This window comes from Coregonus clupeaformis, unplaced genomic scaffold, assembly GCF_020615455.1.
Source record: "Coregonus clupeaformis isolate EN_2021a unplaced genomic scaffold, ASM2061545v1 scaf0085, whole genome shotgun sequence".
NCBI lineage: Eukaryota > Metazoa > Chordata > Actinopteri > Salmoniformes > Salmonidae > Coregonus > Coregonus clupeaformis.
Window position 1 is genome coordinate 721,637 of NW_025533540.1, and position 18,364 is coordinate 740,000.

The following is an 18,364-nucleotide window of genomic DNA, read 5'->3' on the forward strand; positions in this document are numbered from 1 at the left end:
TGAAACACCACCACAGAAAGCACTGAGCTGGCTGCCCCACCACCACAGAAAGCACTGAGCTAGGCTGAAACACCACCACAGAAAGCACTGAGCTGGCTGCCCACCACCACAGAAAGCACTGAGCTAGGGCTGAAACACCACCACAGAAAGCACTGAGCTAGGCTGAAACACCACCACAGAAAGCACTGAGCTAGGCTGAAACACCACCACAGAAAGCACTGAGCTAGGCTGAAACACCACCACAGAAAGCACTGAGCTAGGCTGAAACACCACCACAGAAAGCACTGAGCTAGGGCTGAAACACCACCACAGAAAGCACTGAGCTAGGCTGAAACACCACCACAGAAAGCACTGAGCTAGGCTGTCCCACCACCACAGAAAGCACTGAGCTAGGCTGAAACACCACCACAGAAAGCACTGAGCTAGGCTGAAACACCACCACAGAAAGCACTGAGCTAGGCTGAAACACCACCACAGAAAGCACTGAGCTAGGCTGAAACACCACCACAGAAAGCACTGAGCTAGGCTGAAACACCACCACAGAAAGCACTGAGCTAGGCTGAAACACCACCACAGAAAGCACTGAGCTAGGCTGAAACACCACCACAGAAAGCACTGAGCTAGGCTGAAACACCACCACAGAAAGCACTGAGCTAGGCTGAAACACCACCACAGAAAGCACTGAGCTGGCTGCCCCACCACCACAGAAAGCACTGAGCTAGGCTGAAACACCACCACAGAAAGCACTGAGCTGGCTGCCCCACCACCACAGAAAGCACTGAGCTAGGCTGAAACACCACCACAGAAAGCACTGAGCTATCCTGAAACACCACCACAGAAAGCACTGAGCTGGCTGCCCCACCACCACAGAAAGCACTGAGCTAGGCTGAAACACCACCACAGAAAGCACTGAGCTAGGCTGAAACACCACCACAGAAAGCACTGAGCTAGGCTGAAACACCACCACAGAAAGCACTGAGCTAGGCTGAAACACCACCACAGAAAGCACTGAGCTAGGCTGAAACACCACCACAGAAAGCACTGAGCTGGCTGCCCCACCACCACAGAAAGCACTGAGCTAGGCTGAAACACCACCACAGAAAGCACTGAGCTGGCTGCCCCACCACCACAGAAAGCACTGAGCTAGGCTGAAACACCACCACAGAAAGCACTGAGCTAGGCTGAAACACCACCACAGAAAGCACTGAGCTGGCTGCCCCACCACCACAGAAAGCACTGAGCTAGGCTGAAACACCACCACAGAAAGCACTGAGCTGGCTGCCCCACCACCACAGAAAGCACTGAGCTAGGCTGAAACACCACCACAGAAAGCACTGAGCTGGCTGCCCCACCACCACAGAAAGCACTGAGCTAGGCTGAAACACCACCACAGAAAGCACTGAGCTAGGCTGAAACACCACCACAGAAAGCACTGAGCTAGGCTGAAACACCACCACAGAAAGCACTGAGCTAGGCTGAAACACCACCACAGAAAGCACTGAGCTAGGCTGAAACACCACCACAGAAAGCACTGAGCTAGGCTGAAACACCACCACAGAAAGCACTGAGCTAGGCTGAAACACCACCACAGAAAGCACTGAGCTAGGCTGAAACACCACCACAGAAAGCACTGAGCTGGCTGCCCCACCACCACAGAAAGCACTGAGCTAGGCTGAAACACCACCACAGAAAGCACTGAGCTGGCTGCCCCACCACCACAGAAAGCACTGAGCTAGGCTGAAACACCACCACAGAAAGCACTGAGCTAGGCTGAAACACCACCACAGAAAGCACTGAGCTGGCTGCCCCACCACCACAGAAAGCACTGAGCTAGGCTGAAACACCACCACAGAAAGCACTGAGCTAGGCTGAAACACCACCACAAAAGCACTGAGCTAGGCTGAAACACCACCACAGAAAGCACTGAGCTAGGCTGAAACACCACCACAGAAAGCACTGAGCTAGGCTGAAACACCACCACAGAAAGCACTGAGCTGGCTGCCCCACCACCACAGAAAGCACTGAGCTAGGCTGAAACACCACCACAGAAAGCACTGAGCTGGCTGCCCCACCACCACAGAAAGCACTGAGCTAGGCTGAAACACCACCACAGAAAGCACTGAGCTAGGCTGAAACACCACCACAGAAAGCACTGAGCTGGCTGCCCCACCACCACAGAAAGCACTGAGCTAGGCTGAAACACCACCACAGAAAGCACTGAGCTGGCTGCCCCACCACCACAGAAAGCACTGAGCTGGCTGCCCCACCACCACAGAAAGCACTGAGCTGGCTGCCCCACCACCACAGAAAGCACTGAGCTAGGCTGAAACACCGCCACAGAAAGCACTGAGCTAGGCTGAAACACCACCACAGAAAGCACTGAGCTAGGCTGAAACACTACCACAGAAAGCACTGAGCTAGGCTGAAACACCACCACAGAAAGCACTGAGCTAGGCTGAAACACCACCACAGAAAGCACTGAGCTGGCTGCCCCACCACCACAGAAAGCACTGAGCTAGGCTGAAACACCACCACAGAAAGCACTGAGCTGGCTGCCCCACCACCACAGAAAGCACTGAGCTAGGCTGAAACGCCACCACAGAAAGCACTGAGCTAGGCTGAAACACCGCCACAGAAAGCACTGAGCTAGGCTGAAACACCACCACAGAAAGCACTGAGCTAGGCTGAAACACCACCACAGAAAGCACTGAGCTAGGCTGAAACACCACCACAGAAAGCACTGAGCTAGGCTGAAACACCACCACAGAAAGCACTGAGCTGGCTGCCCCACCACCACAGAAAGCACTGAGCTAGGCTGAAACACCACCACAGAAAGCACTGAGCTAGGCTGAAACACCACCACAGAAAGCACTGAGCTGGCTGCCCCACCACCACAGAAAGCACTGAGCTAGGCTGCCCCACCACCACAGAAAGCACTGAGCTAGGCTGAAACACAGCCACAGAAAGCACTGAGCTAGGCTGAAACACCACCACAGAAAGCACTGAGCTAGGCTGAAACACCACCACAGAAAGCACTGAGCTAGGCTGAAACACCACCACAGAAAGCACTGAGCTAGGCTGAAACACCACCACAGAAAGCACTGAGCTAGGCTGAAACACCACCACAGAAAGCACTGAGCTGGCTGCCCCACCACCACAGAAAGCACTGAGCTAGGCTGAAACACCACCACAGAAAGCACTGAGCTGGCTGCCCCACCACCACAGAAAGCACTGAGCTAGGCTGAAACACCACCACAGAAAGCACTGAGCTAGGCTGAAACACCACCACAGAAAGCACTGAGCTAGGCTGAAACACCACCACAGAAAGCACTGAGCTAGGCTGAAACACCACCACAGAAAGCACTGAGCTAGGCTGAAACACCACCACAGAAAGCACTGAGCTAGGCTGAAACACCACCACAGAAAGCACTGAGCTAGGCTGAAACACCACCACAGAAAGCACTGAGCTAGGCTGAAACACCACCACAGAAAGCACTGAGCTAGGCTGTCCCACCACCACAGAAAGCACTGAGCTAGGCTGAAACACCACCACAGAAAGCACTGAGCTAGGCTGAAACACCACCACAGAAAGCACTGAGCTAGGCTGAAACACCACCACAGAAAGCACTGAGCTAGGCTGAAACACCACCACAGAAAGCACTGAGCTAGGCTGAAACACCACCACAGAAAGCACTGAGCTAGGCTGAAACACCACCACAGAAAGCACTGAGCTAGGCTGAAACACCACCACAGAAAGCACTGAGCTGGCTGCCCCACCACCACAGAAAGCACTGAGCTAGGCTGAAACACCACCACAGAAAGCACTGAGCTGGCTGCCCCACCACCACAGAAAGCACTGAGCTAGGCTGAAACACCACCACAGAAAGCACTGAGCTAGGCTGAAACACCACCACAGAAAGCACTGAGCTGGCTGCCCCACCACCACAGAAAGCACTGAGCTAGGCTGAAACACCACCACAGAAAGCACTGAGCTGGCTGCCCCACCACCACAGAAAGCACTGAGCTAGGCTGAAACACCACCACAGAAAGCACTGAGCTAGGCTGAAACACCACCACAGAAAGCACTGAGCTAGGCTGAAACACCACCACAGAAAGCACTGAGCTAGGGCTGAAACACCACCACAGAAAGCACTGAGCTAGGCTGAAACACCACCACAGAAAGCACTGAGCTAGGCTGAAACACCACCACAGAAAGCACTGAGCTAGGCTGAAACACCACCACAGAAAGCACTGAGCTAGGCTGAAACACCACCACAGAAAGCACTGAGCTAGGCTGTCCCACCACCACAGAAAGCACTGAGCTAGGCTGAAACACCACCACAGAAAGCACTGAGCTAGGCTGAAACACCACCACAGAAAGCACTGAGCTAGGCTGAAACACCACCACAGAAAGCACTGAGCTAGGCTGAAACACCACCACAGAAAGCACTGAGCTAGGCTGAAACACCACCACAGAAAGCACTGAGCTAGGCTGAAACACCACCACAGAAAGCACTGAGCTAGGCTGAAACACCACCACAGAAAGCACTGAGCTAGGCTGAAACACCACCACAGAAAGCACTGAGCTAGGCTGAAACACCACCACAGAAAGCACTGAGCTAGGCTGAAACACCACCACAGAAAGCACTGAGCTAGGCTGAAACACCACCACAGAAAGCACTGAGCTAGGCTGAAACACCACCACAGAAAGCACTGAGCTGGCTGCCCCACCACCACAGAAAGCACTGAGCTAGGCTGAAACACCACCACAGAAAGCACTGAGCTGGCTGCCCCACCACCACAGAAAGCACTGAGCTAGGCTGAAACACCACCACAGAAAGCACTGAGCTATCCTGAAACACCACCACAGAAAGCACTGAGCTGGCTGCCCCACCACCACAGAAAGCACTGAGCTAGGCTGAAACACCACCACAGAAAGCACTGAGCTAGGCTGAAACACCACCACAGAAAGCACTGAGCTAGGCTGAAACACCACCACAGAAAGCACTGAGCTAGGCTGAAACACCACCACAGAAAGCACTGAGCTAGGCTGAAACACCACCACAGAAAGCACTGAGCTGGCTGCCCCACCACCACAGAAAGCACTGAGCTAGGCTGAAACACCACCACAGAAAGCACTGAGCTGGCTGCCCCACCACCACAGAAAGCACTGAGCTAGGCTGAAACACCACCACAGAAAGCACTGAGCTAGGCTGAAACACCACCACAGAAAGCACTGAGCTGGCTGCCCCACCACCACAGAAAGCACTGAGCTAGGCTGAAACACCACCACAGAAAGCACTGAGCTGGCTGCCCCACCACCACAGAAAGCACTGAGCTAGGCTGAAACACCACCACAGAAAGCACTGAGCTGGCTGCCCCACCACCACAGAAAGCACTGAGCTAGGCTGAAACACCACCACAGAAAGCACTGAGCTAGGCTGAAACACCACCACAGAAAGCACTGAGCTGGCTGCCCCACCACCACAGAAAGCACTGAGCTAGGCTGAAACACCACCACAGAAAGCACTGAGCTGGCTGCCCCACCACCACAGAAAGCACTGAGCTAGGCTGAAACACCACCACAGAAAGCACTGAGCTAGGCTGAAACACCACCACAGAAAGCACTGAGCTAGGCTGAAACACCACCACAGAAAGCACTGAGCTAGGCTGAAACACCACCACAGAAAGCACTGAGCTAGGCTGAAACACCACCACAGAAAGCACTGAGCTAGGCTGAAACACCACCACAGAAAGCACTGAGCTAGGCTGAAACACCACCACAGAAAGCACTGAGCTGGCTGCCCCACCACCACAGAAAGCACTGAGCTAGGCTGAAACACCACCACAGAAAGCACTGAGCTGGCTGCCCCACCACCACAGAAAGCACTGAGCTAGGCTGAAACACCACCACAGAAAGCACTGAGCTAGGCTGAAACACCACCACAGAAAGCACTGAGCTGGCTGCCCCACCACCACAGAAAGCACTGAGCTAGGCTGAAACACCACCACAGAAAGCACTGAGCTAGGCTGAAACACCACCACAAAAGCACTGAGCTAGGCTGAAACACCACCACAGAAAGCACTGAGCTAGGCTGAAACACCACCACAGAAAGCACTGAGCTAGGCTGAAACACCACCACAGAAAGCACTGAGCTGGCTGCCCCACCACCACAGAAAGCACTGAGCTAGGCTGAAACACCACCACAGAAAGCACTGAGCTGGCTGCCCCACCACCACAGAAAGCACTGAGCTAGGCTGAAACACCACCACAGAAAGCACTGAGCTAGGCTGAAACACCACCACAGAAAGCACTGAGCTGGCTGCCCCACCACCACAGAAAGCACTGAGCTAGGCTGAAACACCACCACAGAAAGCACTGAGCTGGCTGCCCCACCACCACAGAAAGCACTGAGCTAGGCTGAAACACCACCACAGAAAGCACTGAGCTGGCTGCCCCACCACCACAGAAAGCACTGAGCTAGGCTGAAACACCACCACAGAAAGCACTGAGCTAGGCTGAAACACCACCACAGAAAGCACTGAGCTGGCTGCCCCACCACCACAGAAAGCACTGAGCTAGGCTGAAACACCACCACAGAAAGCACTGAGCTAGGCTGAAACACCACCACAGAAAGCACTGAGCTGGCTGCCCCACCACCACAGAAAGCACTGAGCTAGGCTGAAACACCACCACAGAAAGCACTGAGCTAGGCTGAAACACCACCACAGAAAGCACTGAGCTAGGCTGAAACACCACCACAGAAAGCACTGAGCTAGGCTGAAACACCACCACAGAAAGCACTGAGCTGGCTGCCCCACCACCACAGAAAGCACTGAGCTAGGCTGAAACACCTGCATTTAGGAGCTGCTTTACTCACGAAAACAAAAAAAGAGAATGTTTGTATGCGGCTTTATTAACTCAATGATTATATATATTTTTTTTTACATTGTTTGCCAACTGATATGTGACACGTATTAATGCCAAAATAACAGGCAAAACAAGCAAAATAAATGAATATATATATTTGTTTAGCTGTCCCACCTGCTCTGAATTGGGGGGGGGAATGTCCATAGGGGGGAAATGTCCATAGGGGGAGTAGGGGGAGGGGAGGGAAATGTCCATAGGGGGAGTAGGAGGGGGGGAATGTCCATAGGGGAGTAGGAGGGGGGGAATGTCCATAGGGGGAGTAGGAGGGGGGAATGTCCATAGGGGGAGTAGGAGGGGAGGGAAATGTCCATAGGGGGAGTAGGAGGGGAGGGAAATGTCCATAGGGGGGAGTAGGAGGGAGGGAAATGTCCATAGGGGGGAGTAGGAGGGGGGAGGGAGGGGAGGGAAATGTCCATAGGGGGAGTAGGAGGGGGGAGGGAAATGTCCATAGGGGGAGTAGGAGGGGGAAATGTCCATAGGGGGAGTAGGAGGGAGGAAATGTCCATAGGGGGGAGTAGGAGGGGGGAAATGTCCATAGGGGGAGTAGGAGGGAGGGAAATGTCCATAGGGGGAGTAGGAGGGGGGGGAAATGTCCATAGGGGGAGTAGGAGGGGAGGGGGGAGGGGAGGGGAATGTCCATAGGGGGAGTAGGAGGGGGGGAATGTCCATAGGGGGGGAAATGTCCATAGGGGGGTGTAGGAGGGGGGAAATGTCCATAGGGGGAGTAGGAGGGGGAAATGTCCATAGGGGGAAATGTCCATAGGGGGGAAATGTCCATAGGGGGAAATGTCCATAGGGGAAATGTCCATAGGGGGAGTAGGAGGGGAGGGAAATGTCCATAGGGGGGAAATGTCCATAGGGGGGAAATGTCCATAGGGGGGAAATGTCCATAGGGGGTGTAGGAGGGGGGAAATGTCCATAGGGGGTGTAGGAGGGGGGGAAATGTCCATAGGGGGAGTAGGAGGGGGGAATGTCCATAGGGGGGAAATGTCCATAGGGGAAATGTCCATAGGGGGAGTAGGAGGGGGGAAATGTCCATAGGGGGGGGAATGTCCATAGGGGGAGTAGGAGGGGAGGGAAATGTCCATAGGGGGAGTAGGAGGGAGGGGGGGCAATGTCCATAGTAGCAGGAGTGATAGTGCACTACTTTAGTCCTGTGGGTCCAACCTTCCATCCTGTGGGTCCAACCTTCCATCCTGTGGGTCCAACCTTCCATCCTGTGGGTCCAACCTTCCATCCTGTGGGTCCAACCTTCCATCCTGTGGGTCCAACCTTCCATCCTGTCTCACCGTGTCTCAACTCTTCTACTCTGTAATCTAACTGTTCCCTCTCTCTCTCTATTCCAGCACCCCCCAGGTTCCTGCCCATCACCGTGTCGTCGCCCCCCCAGCCTGACAGTCTCCCCTCCCCTCAGAGGAGACACTGCATTGAGAAGGAGACCCCCACCAGCGTACGACCCTTCACAGCCCCCAACAGACAGAGCTCCAAGTCTCTGGTACGTACACCACTGTGTGTGTCACTGCAGACAGTCAAGCCTCTCCACGGCATTGCAGCAGGGCTTTAGACACAGCCATTCAAATGCTGCTAGGTTATGCAACTCAATTACATGGTTGAACTCATGTTTTTAATTACCTGGTTGACCTCATGTTTTCAAACGCATTGTATGACGCTACAAATGGGATAACAACATCGTCCCATCTCCCTGCCCTACTGGGAGATGGCTTCTCTGAGGTAACTGGCTGAATGACCTGGTACTGGTGTGTCGTGGAGGGAGACTAGGGACACATGGAGGGCTGGTACTGGTCAGGTCAGGCGGTGTGTCGTGGAGGGAGACTAGGGACACATGGAGGGCTGGTACTGGTCAGGCGGTGTGTCGTGGAGGGAGACTAGGGACACATGGAGGGCTGGTACTGGTCAGGCGGTGTGTCGTGGAGGGAGACTAGGAACACATGGAGGGCTGGTACTGGTCAGGCGGTGTGTCGTGGAGGGAGACTAGGAACACATGGAGGGCTGGTACTGGTCAGGTCAGGCGGTGTGTCGTGGAGGGAGACTAGGGACACATGGAGGGCTGGTACTGGTCAGGTCAGGCGGTGTGTCGTGGAGGGAGACTAGGAACACATGGAGGGCTGGTACTGGTCAGGTCAGGCGGTGTGTCGTGGAGGGAGACTAGGGACACATGGAGGGCTGGTACTGGTCAGGTCAGGCGGTGTGTCGTGGAGGGAGACTAGGGACACATGGAGGGCTGGTACTGGTCAGGTCAGGCGGTGTGTCGTGGAGGGAGACTAGGGACACATGGAGGGCTGGTACTGGTCAGGTCAGGCGGTGTGTCGTGGAGGGAGACTAGGGACACATGGAGGGCTGGTACTGGTCAGGTCAGGCGGTGTGTCGTGGAGGGAGACTAGGAACACATGGAGGGCTGGTACTGGTCAGGTCAGGCGGTGTGTCGTGGAGGGAGACTAGGAACACATGGAGGGCTGGTACTGGTCAGGTCAGGCGGTGTGTCGTGGAGGGAGACTAGGAACACATGGAGGGCTGGTACTGGTCAGGTCAGGCGGTGTGTCGTGGAGGGAGACTAGGGACACATGGAGGGCTGGTACTGGTCAGGTCAGGCGGTGTGTCGTGGAGGGAGACTAGGAACACATGGAGGGCTGGTACTGGTCAGGTCAGGCGGTGTGTCGTGGAGGGAGACTAGGAACACATGGAGGGCTGGTACTGCTCAGGTCAGGCGGTGTGTCGTGGAGGGAGACTAGGGACACATGGAGGGCTGGTACTGGTCAGGTCAGGCGGTGTGTCGTGGAGGGAGACTAGGAACACATGGAGGGCTGGTACTGGTCAGGTCAGGCGGTGTGTCGTGGAGGGAGACTAGGAACACATGGAGGGCTGGTACTGCTCAGGTCAGGCGGTGTGTCGTGGAGGGAGACTAGGGACACATGGAGGGCTGGTACTGCTCAGGTCAGGCGGTGTGTCGTGGAGGGAGACTAGGGACACATGGAGGGCTGGTACTGGTCAGGTCAGGCGGTGTGTCGTGGAGGGAGACTAGGGACACATGGAGGGCTGGTACTGGTCAGGTCAGGCGGTGTGTCGTGGAGGGAGACTAGGAACACATGGAGGGCTGGTACTGGTCAGGCGGTGTGTCGTGGAGGGAGACTAGGAACACATGGAGGGCTGGTACTGGTCAGGTCAGGCGGTGTGTCGTGGAGGGAGACTAGGAACACATGGAGGGCTGGTACTGGTCAGGTCAGGCGGTGTGTCGTGGAGGGAGACTAGGGACACATGGAGGGCTGGTACTGGTCAGGTCAGGCGGTGTGTCGTGGAGGGAGACTAGGAACACATGGAGGGCTGGTACTGGTCAGGTCAGGCGGTGTGTCGTGGAGGGAGACTAGGAACACATGGAGGGCTGGTACTGGTCAGGTCAGGCGGTGTGTCGTGGAGGGAGACTAGGGACACATGGAGGGCTGGTACTGGTCAGGTCAGGCGGTGTGTCGTGGAGGGAGACTAGGGACACATGGAGGGCTGGTACTGGTCAGGTCAGGCGGTGTGTCGTGGAGGGAGACTAGGAACACATGGAGGGCTGGTACTGGTCAGGTCAGGCGGTGTGTCGTGGAGGGAGACTAGGAACACATGGAGGGCTGGTACTGGTCAGGTCAGGCGGTGTGTCGTGGAGGGAGACTAGGAACACATGGAGGGCTGGTACTGGTCAGGTCAGGCGGTGTGTCGTGGAGGGAGACTAGGAACACATGGAGGGCTGGTACTGGTCAGGTCAGGCGGTGTGTCGTGGAGGGAGACTAGGGACACATGGAGGGCTGGTACTGGTCAGGTCAGGCGGTGTGTCGTGGAGGGAGACTAGGAACACATGGAGGGCTGGTACTGGTCAGGTCAGGCGGTGTGTCGTGGAGGGAGACTAGGAACACATGGAGGGCTGGTACTGGTCAGGTCAGGCGGTGTGTCGTGGAGGGAGACTAGGAACACATGGAGGGCTGGTACTGGTCAGGTCAGGCGGTGTGTCGTGGAGGGAGACTAGGAACACATGGAGGGCTGGTACTGCTCAGGTCAGGCGGTGTGTCGTGGAGGGAGACTAGGGACACATGGAGGGCTGGTACTGGTCAGGTCAGGCGGTGTGTCGTGGAGGGAGACTAGGAACACATGGAGGGCTGGTACTGGTCAGGTCAGGCGGTGTGTCGTGGAGGGAGACTAGGAGCACATGGAGGGCTGGTACTGGTCAGGTCAGGCGGTGTGTCGTGGAGGGAGACTAGGAACACATGGAGGGCTGGTACTGGTCAGGTCAGGCGGTGTGTCGTGGAGGGAGACTAGGAACACATGGAGGGCTGGTACTGGTCAGGTCAGGCGGTGTGTCGTGGAGGGAGACTAGGAACACATGGAGGGCTGGTACTGCTCAGGTCAGGCGGTGTGTCGTGGAGGGAGACTAGGGACACATGGAGGGCTGGTACTGGTCAGGTCAGGCGGTGTGTCGTGGAGGGAGACTAGGGACACATGGAGGGCTGGTACTGGTCAGGTCAGGCGGTGTGTCGTGGAGGGAGACTAGGAAACACATGGAGGGCTGGTACTGGTCAGGCGGTGTGTCGTGGAGGGAGACTAGGAACACATGGAGGGCTGGTACTGGTCAGGTCAGGCGGTGTGTCGTGGAGGGAGACTAGGAACACATGGAGGGCTGGTACTGGTCAGGTCAGGCGGTGTGTCGTGGAGGGAGACTAGGAACACATGGAGGGCTGGTACTGGTCAGGTCAGGCGGTGTGTCGTGGAGGGAGACTAGGAACACATGGAGGGCTGGTACTGGTCAGGTCAGGCGGTGTGTCGTGGAGGGAGACTAGGAACACATGGAGGGCTGGTACTGCTCAGGTCAGGCGGTGTGTCGTGGAGGGAGACTAGGAACACATGGAGGGCTGGTACTGGTCAGGCGGTGTGTCGTGGAGGGAGACTAGGAGCACATGGAGGGCTGGTACTGGTCAGGTCAGGCGGTGTGTCGTGGAGGGAGACTAGGGACACATGGAGGGCTGGTACTGGTCAGGCGGTGTGTCGTGGAGGGAGACTAGGGACACATGGAGGGCTGGTACTGGTCAGGTCAGGCGGTGTGTCGTGGAGGGAGACTAGGGACACATGGAGGGCTGGTACTGGTCAGGTCAGGCGGTGTGTCGTGGAGGGAGACTAGGAACACATGGAGGGCTGGTACTGGTCAGGCGGTGTGTCGTGGAGGGAGACTAGGAGCACATGGAGGGCTGGTACTGGTCAGGTCAGGCGGTGTGTCGTGGAGGGAGACTAGGAACACATGGAGGGCTGGTACTGGTCAGGTCAGGCGGTGTGTCGTGGAGGGAGACTAGGGACACATGGAGGGCTGGTACTGGTCAGGTCAGGCGGTGTGTCGTGGAGGGAGACTAGGAACACATGGAGGGCTGGTACTGGTCAGGTCAGGCGGTGTGTCGTGGAGGGAGACTAGGAACACATGGAGGGCTGGTACTGGTCAGGTCAGGCGGTGTGTCGTGGAGGGAGACTAGGGACACATGGAGGGCTGGTACTGGTCAGGTCAGGCGGTGTGTCGTGGAGGGAGACTAGGAGCACATGGAGGGCTGGTACTGGTCAGGTCAGGCGGTGTGTCGTGGAGGGAGACTAGGGACACATGGAGGGCTGGTACTGGTCAGGTCAGGCGGTGTGTCGTGGAGGGAGACTAGGAACACATGGAGGGCTGGTACTGGTCAGGTCAGGCGGTGTGTCGTGGAGGGAGACTAGGGACACATGGAGGGCTGGTACTGGTCAGGTCAGGCGGTGTGTCGTGGAGGGAGACTAGGGACACATGGAGGGCTGGTACTGGTCAGGTCAGGCGGTGTGTCGTGGAGGGAGACTAGGGACACATGGAGGGCTGGTACTGGTCAGGCGGTGTGTCGTGGAGGGAGACTAGGAACACATGGAGGGCTGGTACTGGTCAGGTCAGGCGGTGTGTCGTGGAGGGAGACTAGGAACACATGGAGGGCTGGTACTGGTCAGGTCAGGCGGTGTGTCGTGGAGGGAGACTAGGGACACATGGAGGGCTGGTACTGGTCAGGTCAGGCGGTGTGTCGTGGAGGGAGACTAGGAACACATGGAGGGCTGGTACTGGCAGGTCAGGCGGTGTGTCGTGGAGGGAGACTAGGAACACATGGAGGGCTGGTACTGGTCAGGTCAGGCGGTGTGTCGTGGAGGGAGACTAGGGACACATGGAGGGCTGGTACTGGTCAGGTCAGGCGGTGTGTCGTGGAGGAGACTAGGGACACATGGAGGGCTGGTACTGGTCAGGTCAGGCGGTGTGTCGTGGAGGGAGACTAGGAACACATGGAGGGCTGGTACTGGTCAGGTCAGGCGGTGTGTCGTGGAGGGAGACTAGGGACACATGGAGGGCTGGTACTGGTCAGGTCAGGCGGTGTGTCGTGGAGGGAGACTAGGAACACATGGAGGGCTGGTACTGGTCAGGTCAGGCGGTGTGTCGTGGAGGGAGACTAGGGACACATGGAGGGCTGGTACTGGTCAGGTCAGGCGGTGTGTCGTGGAGGGAGACTAGGGACACATGGAGGGCTGGTACTGGTCAGGTCAGGCGGTGTGTCGTGGAGGGAGACTAGGGAGCACATGGAGGGCTGGTACTGGTCAGGTCAGGCGGTGTGTCGTGGAGGAGACTAGGAACACATGGAGGGCTGGTACTGGTCAGGTCAGGCGGTGTGTCGTGGAGGGAGACTAGGGACACATGGAGGGCTGGTACTGGTCAGGTCAGGCGGTGTGTCGTGGAGGGAGACTAGGGACACATGGAGGGCTGGTACTGGTCAGGTCAGGCGGTGTGTCGTGGAGGGAGACTAGGGACACATGGAGGGCTGGTACTGGTCAGGCGGTGTGTCGTGGAGGGAGACTAGGAACACATGGAGGGCTGGTACTGGTCAGGTCAGGCGGTGTGTCGTGGAGGGAGACTAGGAACACATGGAGGGCTGGTACTGGTCAGGTCAGGCGGTGTGTCGTGGAGGGAGACTAGGGACACATGGAGGGCTGGTACTGGTCAGGTCAGGCGGTGTGTCGTGGAGGGAGACTAGGAACACATGGAGGGCTGGTACTGGTCAGGTCAGGCGGTGTGTCGTGGAGGGAGACTAGGGACACATGGAGGGCTGGTACTGGTCAGGTCAGGCGGTGTGTCGTGGAGGGAGACTAGGAACACATGGAGGGCTGGTACTGCTCAGGTCAGGCGGTGTGTCGTGGAGGGAGACTAGGGACACATGGAGGGCTGGTACTGGTCAGGTCAGGCGGTGTGTCGTGGAGGGAGACTAGGAGCACATGGAGGGCTGGTACTGGTCAGGTCAGGCGGTGTGTCGTGGAGGGAGACTAGGAACACATGGAGGGCTGGTACTGCTCAGGTCAGGCGGTGTGTCGTGGAGGGAGACTAGGGACACATGGAGGGCTGGTACTGGTCAGGTCAGGCGGTGTGTCGTGGAGGGAGACTAGGAACACATGGAGGGCTGGTACTGCTCAGGTCAGGCGGTGTGTCGTGGAGGGAGACTAGGAACACATGGAGGGCTGGTACTGGTCAGGTCAGGCGGTGTGTCGTGGAGGGAGACTAGGAACACATGGAGGGCTGGTACTGGTCAGGCGGTGTGTCGTGGAGGGAGACTAGGAACACATGGAGGGCTGGTACTGGTCAGGTCAGGCGGTGTGTCGTGGAGGGAGACTAGGAACACATGGAGGGCTGGTACTGGTCAGGTCAGGCGGTGTGTCGTGGAGGGAGACTAGGAACACATGGAGGGCTGGTACTGGTCAGGTCAGGCGGTGTGTCGTGGAGGGAGACTAGGGACACATGGAGGGCTGGTACTGGTCAGGCGGTGTGTCGTGGAGGGAGACTAGGAACACATGGAGGGCTGGTACTGGTCAGGCGGTGTGTCGTGGAGGGAGACTAGGAACACATGGAGGGCTGGTACTGGTCAGGCGGTGTGTCGTGGAGGGAGACTAGGAACACATGGAGGGCTGGTACTGCTCAGGTCAGGCGGTGTGTCGTGGAGGGAGACTAGGAACACATGGAGGGCTGGTACTGGTCAGGTCAGGCGGTGTGTCGTGGAGGGAGACTAGGAACACATGGAGGGCTGGTACTGGTCAGGTCAGGCGGTGTGTCGTGGAGGGAGACTAGGGACACATGGAGGGCTGGTACTGGTCAGGTCAGGCGGTGTGTCGTGGAGGGAGACTAGGAACACATGGAGGGCTGGTACTGGTCAGGTCAGGCGGTGTGTCGTGGAGGGAGACTAGGAACACATGGAGGGCTGGTACTGCTCAGGTCAGGCGGTGTGTCGTGGAGGGAGACTAGGAACACATGGAGGGCTGGTACTGGTCAGGCGGTGTGTCGTGGAGGGAGACTAGGAGCACATGGAGGGCTGGTACTGGTCAGGGTCAGGCGGTGTGTCGTGGAGGGAGACTAGGGACACATGGAGGGCTGGTACTGGTCAGGTCAGGCGGTGTGTCGTGGAGGGAGACTAGGAACACATGGAGGGCTGGTACTGGTCAGGCGGTGTGTCGTGGAGGGAGACTAGGGACACATGGAGGGCTGGTACTGGTCAGGTCAGGCGGGTGTGTCGTGGAGGGAGACTAGGAACACATGGAGGGCTGGTACTGGTCAGGCGGTGTGTCGTGGAGGGAGACTAGGAGCACATGGAGGGCTGGTACTGGTCAGGTCAGGCGGTGTGTCGTGGAGGGAGACTAGGAACACATGGAGGGCTGGTACTGGTCAGGCGGTGTGTCGTGGAGGGAGACTAGGAACACATGGAGGGCTGGTACTGGTCAGGTCAGGCGGTGTGTCGTGGAGGGAGACTAGGGACACATGGAGGGCTGGTACTGGTCAGGTCAGGCGGTGTGTCGTGGAGGGAGACTAGGGAACACATGGAGGGCTGGTACTGGTCAGGCGGTGTGTCGTGGAGGGAGACTAGGGACACATGGAGGGCTGGTACTGGTCAGGTCAGGCGGTGTGTCGTGGAGGGAGACTAGGGACACATGGAGGGCTGGTACTGGTCAGGTCAGGCGGTGTGTCGTGGAGGGAGACTAGGAACACATGGAGGGCTGGTACTGCTCAGGTCAGGCGGTGTGTCGTGGAGGGAGACTAGGAACACATGGAGGGCTGGTACTGGTCAGGTCAGGCGGTGTGTCGTGGAGGGAGACTAGGAACACATGGAGGGCTGGTACTGGTCAGGTCAGGCGGTGTGTCGTGGAGGGGAGACTAGGGACACATGGAGGGCTGGTACTGGTCAGGTCAGGCGGTGTGTCGTGGAGGGAGACTAGGGACACATGGAGGGCTGGTACTGGTCAGGTCAGGCGGTGTGTCGTGGAGGGAGACTAGGGACACATGGAGGGCTGGTACTGGTCAGGTCAGGCGGTGTGTCGTGGAGGGAGACTAGGGACACATGGAGGGCTGGTACTGGTCAGGTCAGGCGGTGTGTCGTGGAGGGAGACTAGGGACACATGGAGGGCTGGTACTGGTCAGGCGGTGTGTCGTGGAGGGAGACTAGGAACACATGGAGGGCTGGTACTGGTCAGGCGGTGTGTCGTGGAGGGAGACTAGGAACACATGGAGGGCTGGTACTGCAGGTCAGGCGGTGTGTCGTGGAGGGAGACTAGGAACACATGGAGGGCTGGTACTGGTCAGGTCAGGCGGTGTGTCGTGGAGGGAGACTAGGGACACATGGAGGGCTGGTACTGCTCAGGTCAGGCGGTGTGTCGTGGAGGGAGACTAGGGACACATGGAGGGCTGGTACTGGTCAGGTCAGGCGGTGTGTCGTGGAGGGAGACTAGGAACACATGGAGGGCTGGTACTGGTCAGGCGGTGTGTCGTGGAGGGAGACTAGGGACACATGGAGGGCTGGTACTGGTCAGGTCAGGCGGTGTGTCGTGGAGGGAGACTAGGGACACATGGAGGGCTGGTACTGGTCAGGTCAGGCGGTGTGTCGTGGAGGGAGACTAGGAACACATGGAGGGCTGGTACTGGTCAGGTCAGGCGGTGTGTCGTGGAGGGAGACTAGGGACACATGGAGGGCTGGTACTGGTCAGGTCAGGCGGTGTGTCGTGGAGGGAGACTAGGGACACATGGAGGGCTGGTACTGGTCAGGTCAGGCGGTGTGTCGTGGAGGGAGACTAGGAACACATGGAGGGCTGGTACTGGTCAGGTCAGGCGGTGTGTCGTGGAGGGAGACTAGGAACACATGGAGGGCTGGAGGGACAGTACAGTAATTGAAACCACAGGATGAACAGCAGTCAAAGGGAGGTAGAGCAGAGTCCTGTTTATTATGGCACGTGGTAGCAAAACCTTCTGCAATGGGAAAATGAACGTGAGTGTTTCTTATTGGTCCAAGTCCAGCTAGTCCCTCCCCATTTTCTTCTGTTTGGTGCCTAATGAACACAACCCAGTCACATGGCACAGCAGTGACCTATCTGACCCTAACTGTCACCCTTAAAATACACTTTTAAATAGGTTATGTAATTGCTAATTACTTTCACAACCAGCTACCTACCTAATCATCTCTACCTTCAGAACCAACTACCTACCTTATCATCTCTACCTTCAGAACCAACTACCTACCTTATCATCTCCACCTTCAGAACCAACTACCTACCTTATCTCTACCTTCAGAACCAACTACCTACCTTATCATCTCTACCTCCAGAACCAACTACCTACCTTATCACCTCTACCATCAGAACCAACTACCTACCTTATCATCTCTACCTCCAGAACCAACTACCTACCTTATCTCTACCTTCAGAACCAACTACCTACCTTATCCATCTCTACCTTCAGAACCAACCACCTACCTTATCATCTCTACCTTCAAAACCAACCACCTACCTTATCATCTCTACCTTCAAAACCAACCACCTACCTTATCACCTCTACCTTCAGAACCAACTACCTACCTTATCATCTCCACCTTCAGAACCAACTACCTACCTTATCTCTACCTTCAGAACCAGTGTAGCTGGATATTATGACTAGGGTATACTGTATACTACTATTTTTGAGCCTGGTGACAGACAGCGAGAGCCCCCTTCTCTGGTATGTAGTTAATTATGATCCTCACTAGCTGCTTTCTTTTTCACCCTCTCCCTCCATTCACCCTCTCCCTCCATTCACCCTCTCCCTCCATTCACCCTCTCCCTCCATTCTCCCACTAGATGTTGCAAAAGCACACGCTACTCTTGTTGACTAAACATATAGGCTAGTGGTGAGTAGACCGAATGTACTTTTTTCTTCGGCCTACGTAGTGAAGTTAGCTAACATCCCCTTTTCAACATTGTTTTTAAGAGTGTTTAATCACTATTGCTGCTAACAGACATGATGGGACATGATAGCAAAAACCAAGCCATGAGGTCGGAGGAATTGTCCGTAGAGCTCCGAGACAGGATTGTGTCGAGGCACAGATCTGGGGAAGGGTA

General features: G+C 56.7%; 1 protein-coding gene across 5 annotated transcripts in view; it reads left to right on the forward strand.

Annotated features, from left to right (window-relative positions):
• spire1a (spire-type actin nucleation factor 1a) overlaps positions 1-18,364 on the forward strand; it is a 112,344-nt gene that overhangs the window by 81,463 nt on the left and 12,517 nt on the right. For all 5 annotated transcript variants that reach the window (XR_005997924.2, XR_005997925.2, XM_041869313.2 and 2 more), the window contains exon 11: positions 8,278-8,426. Coding sequence is in view for 3 of the 5 variants with exons in the window: in XM_041869313.2 (XP_041725247.1) it covers positions 8,278-8,426 (149 nt within the window). In the remaining 2 variants the exon portion in view is untranslated. The remainder of the gene's footprint in view (positions 1-8,277; positions 8,427-18,364) is intronic.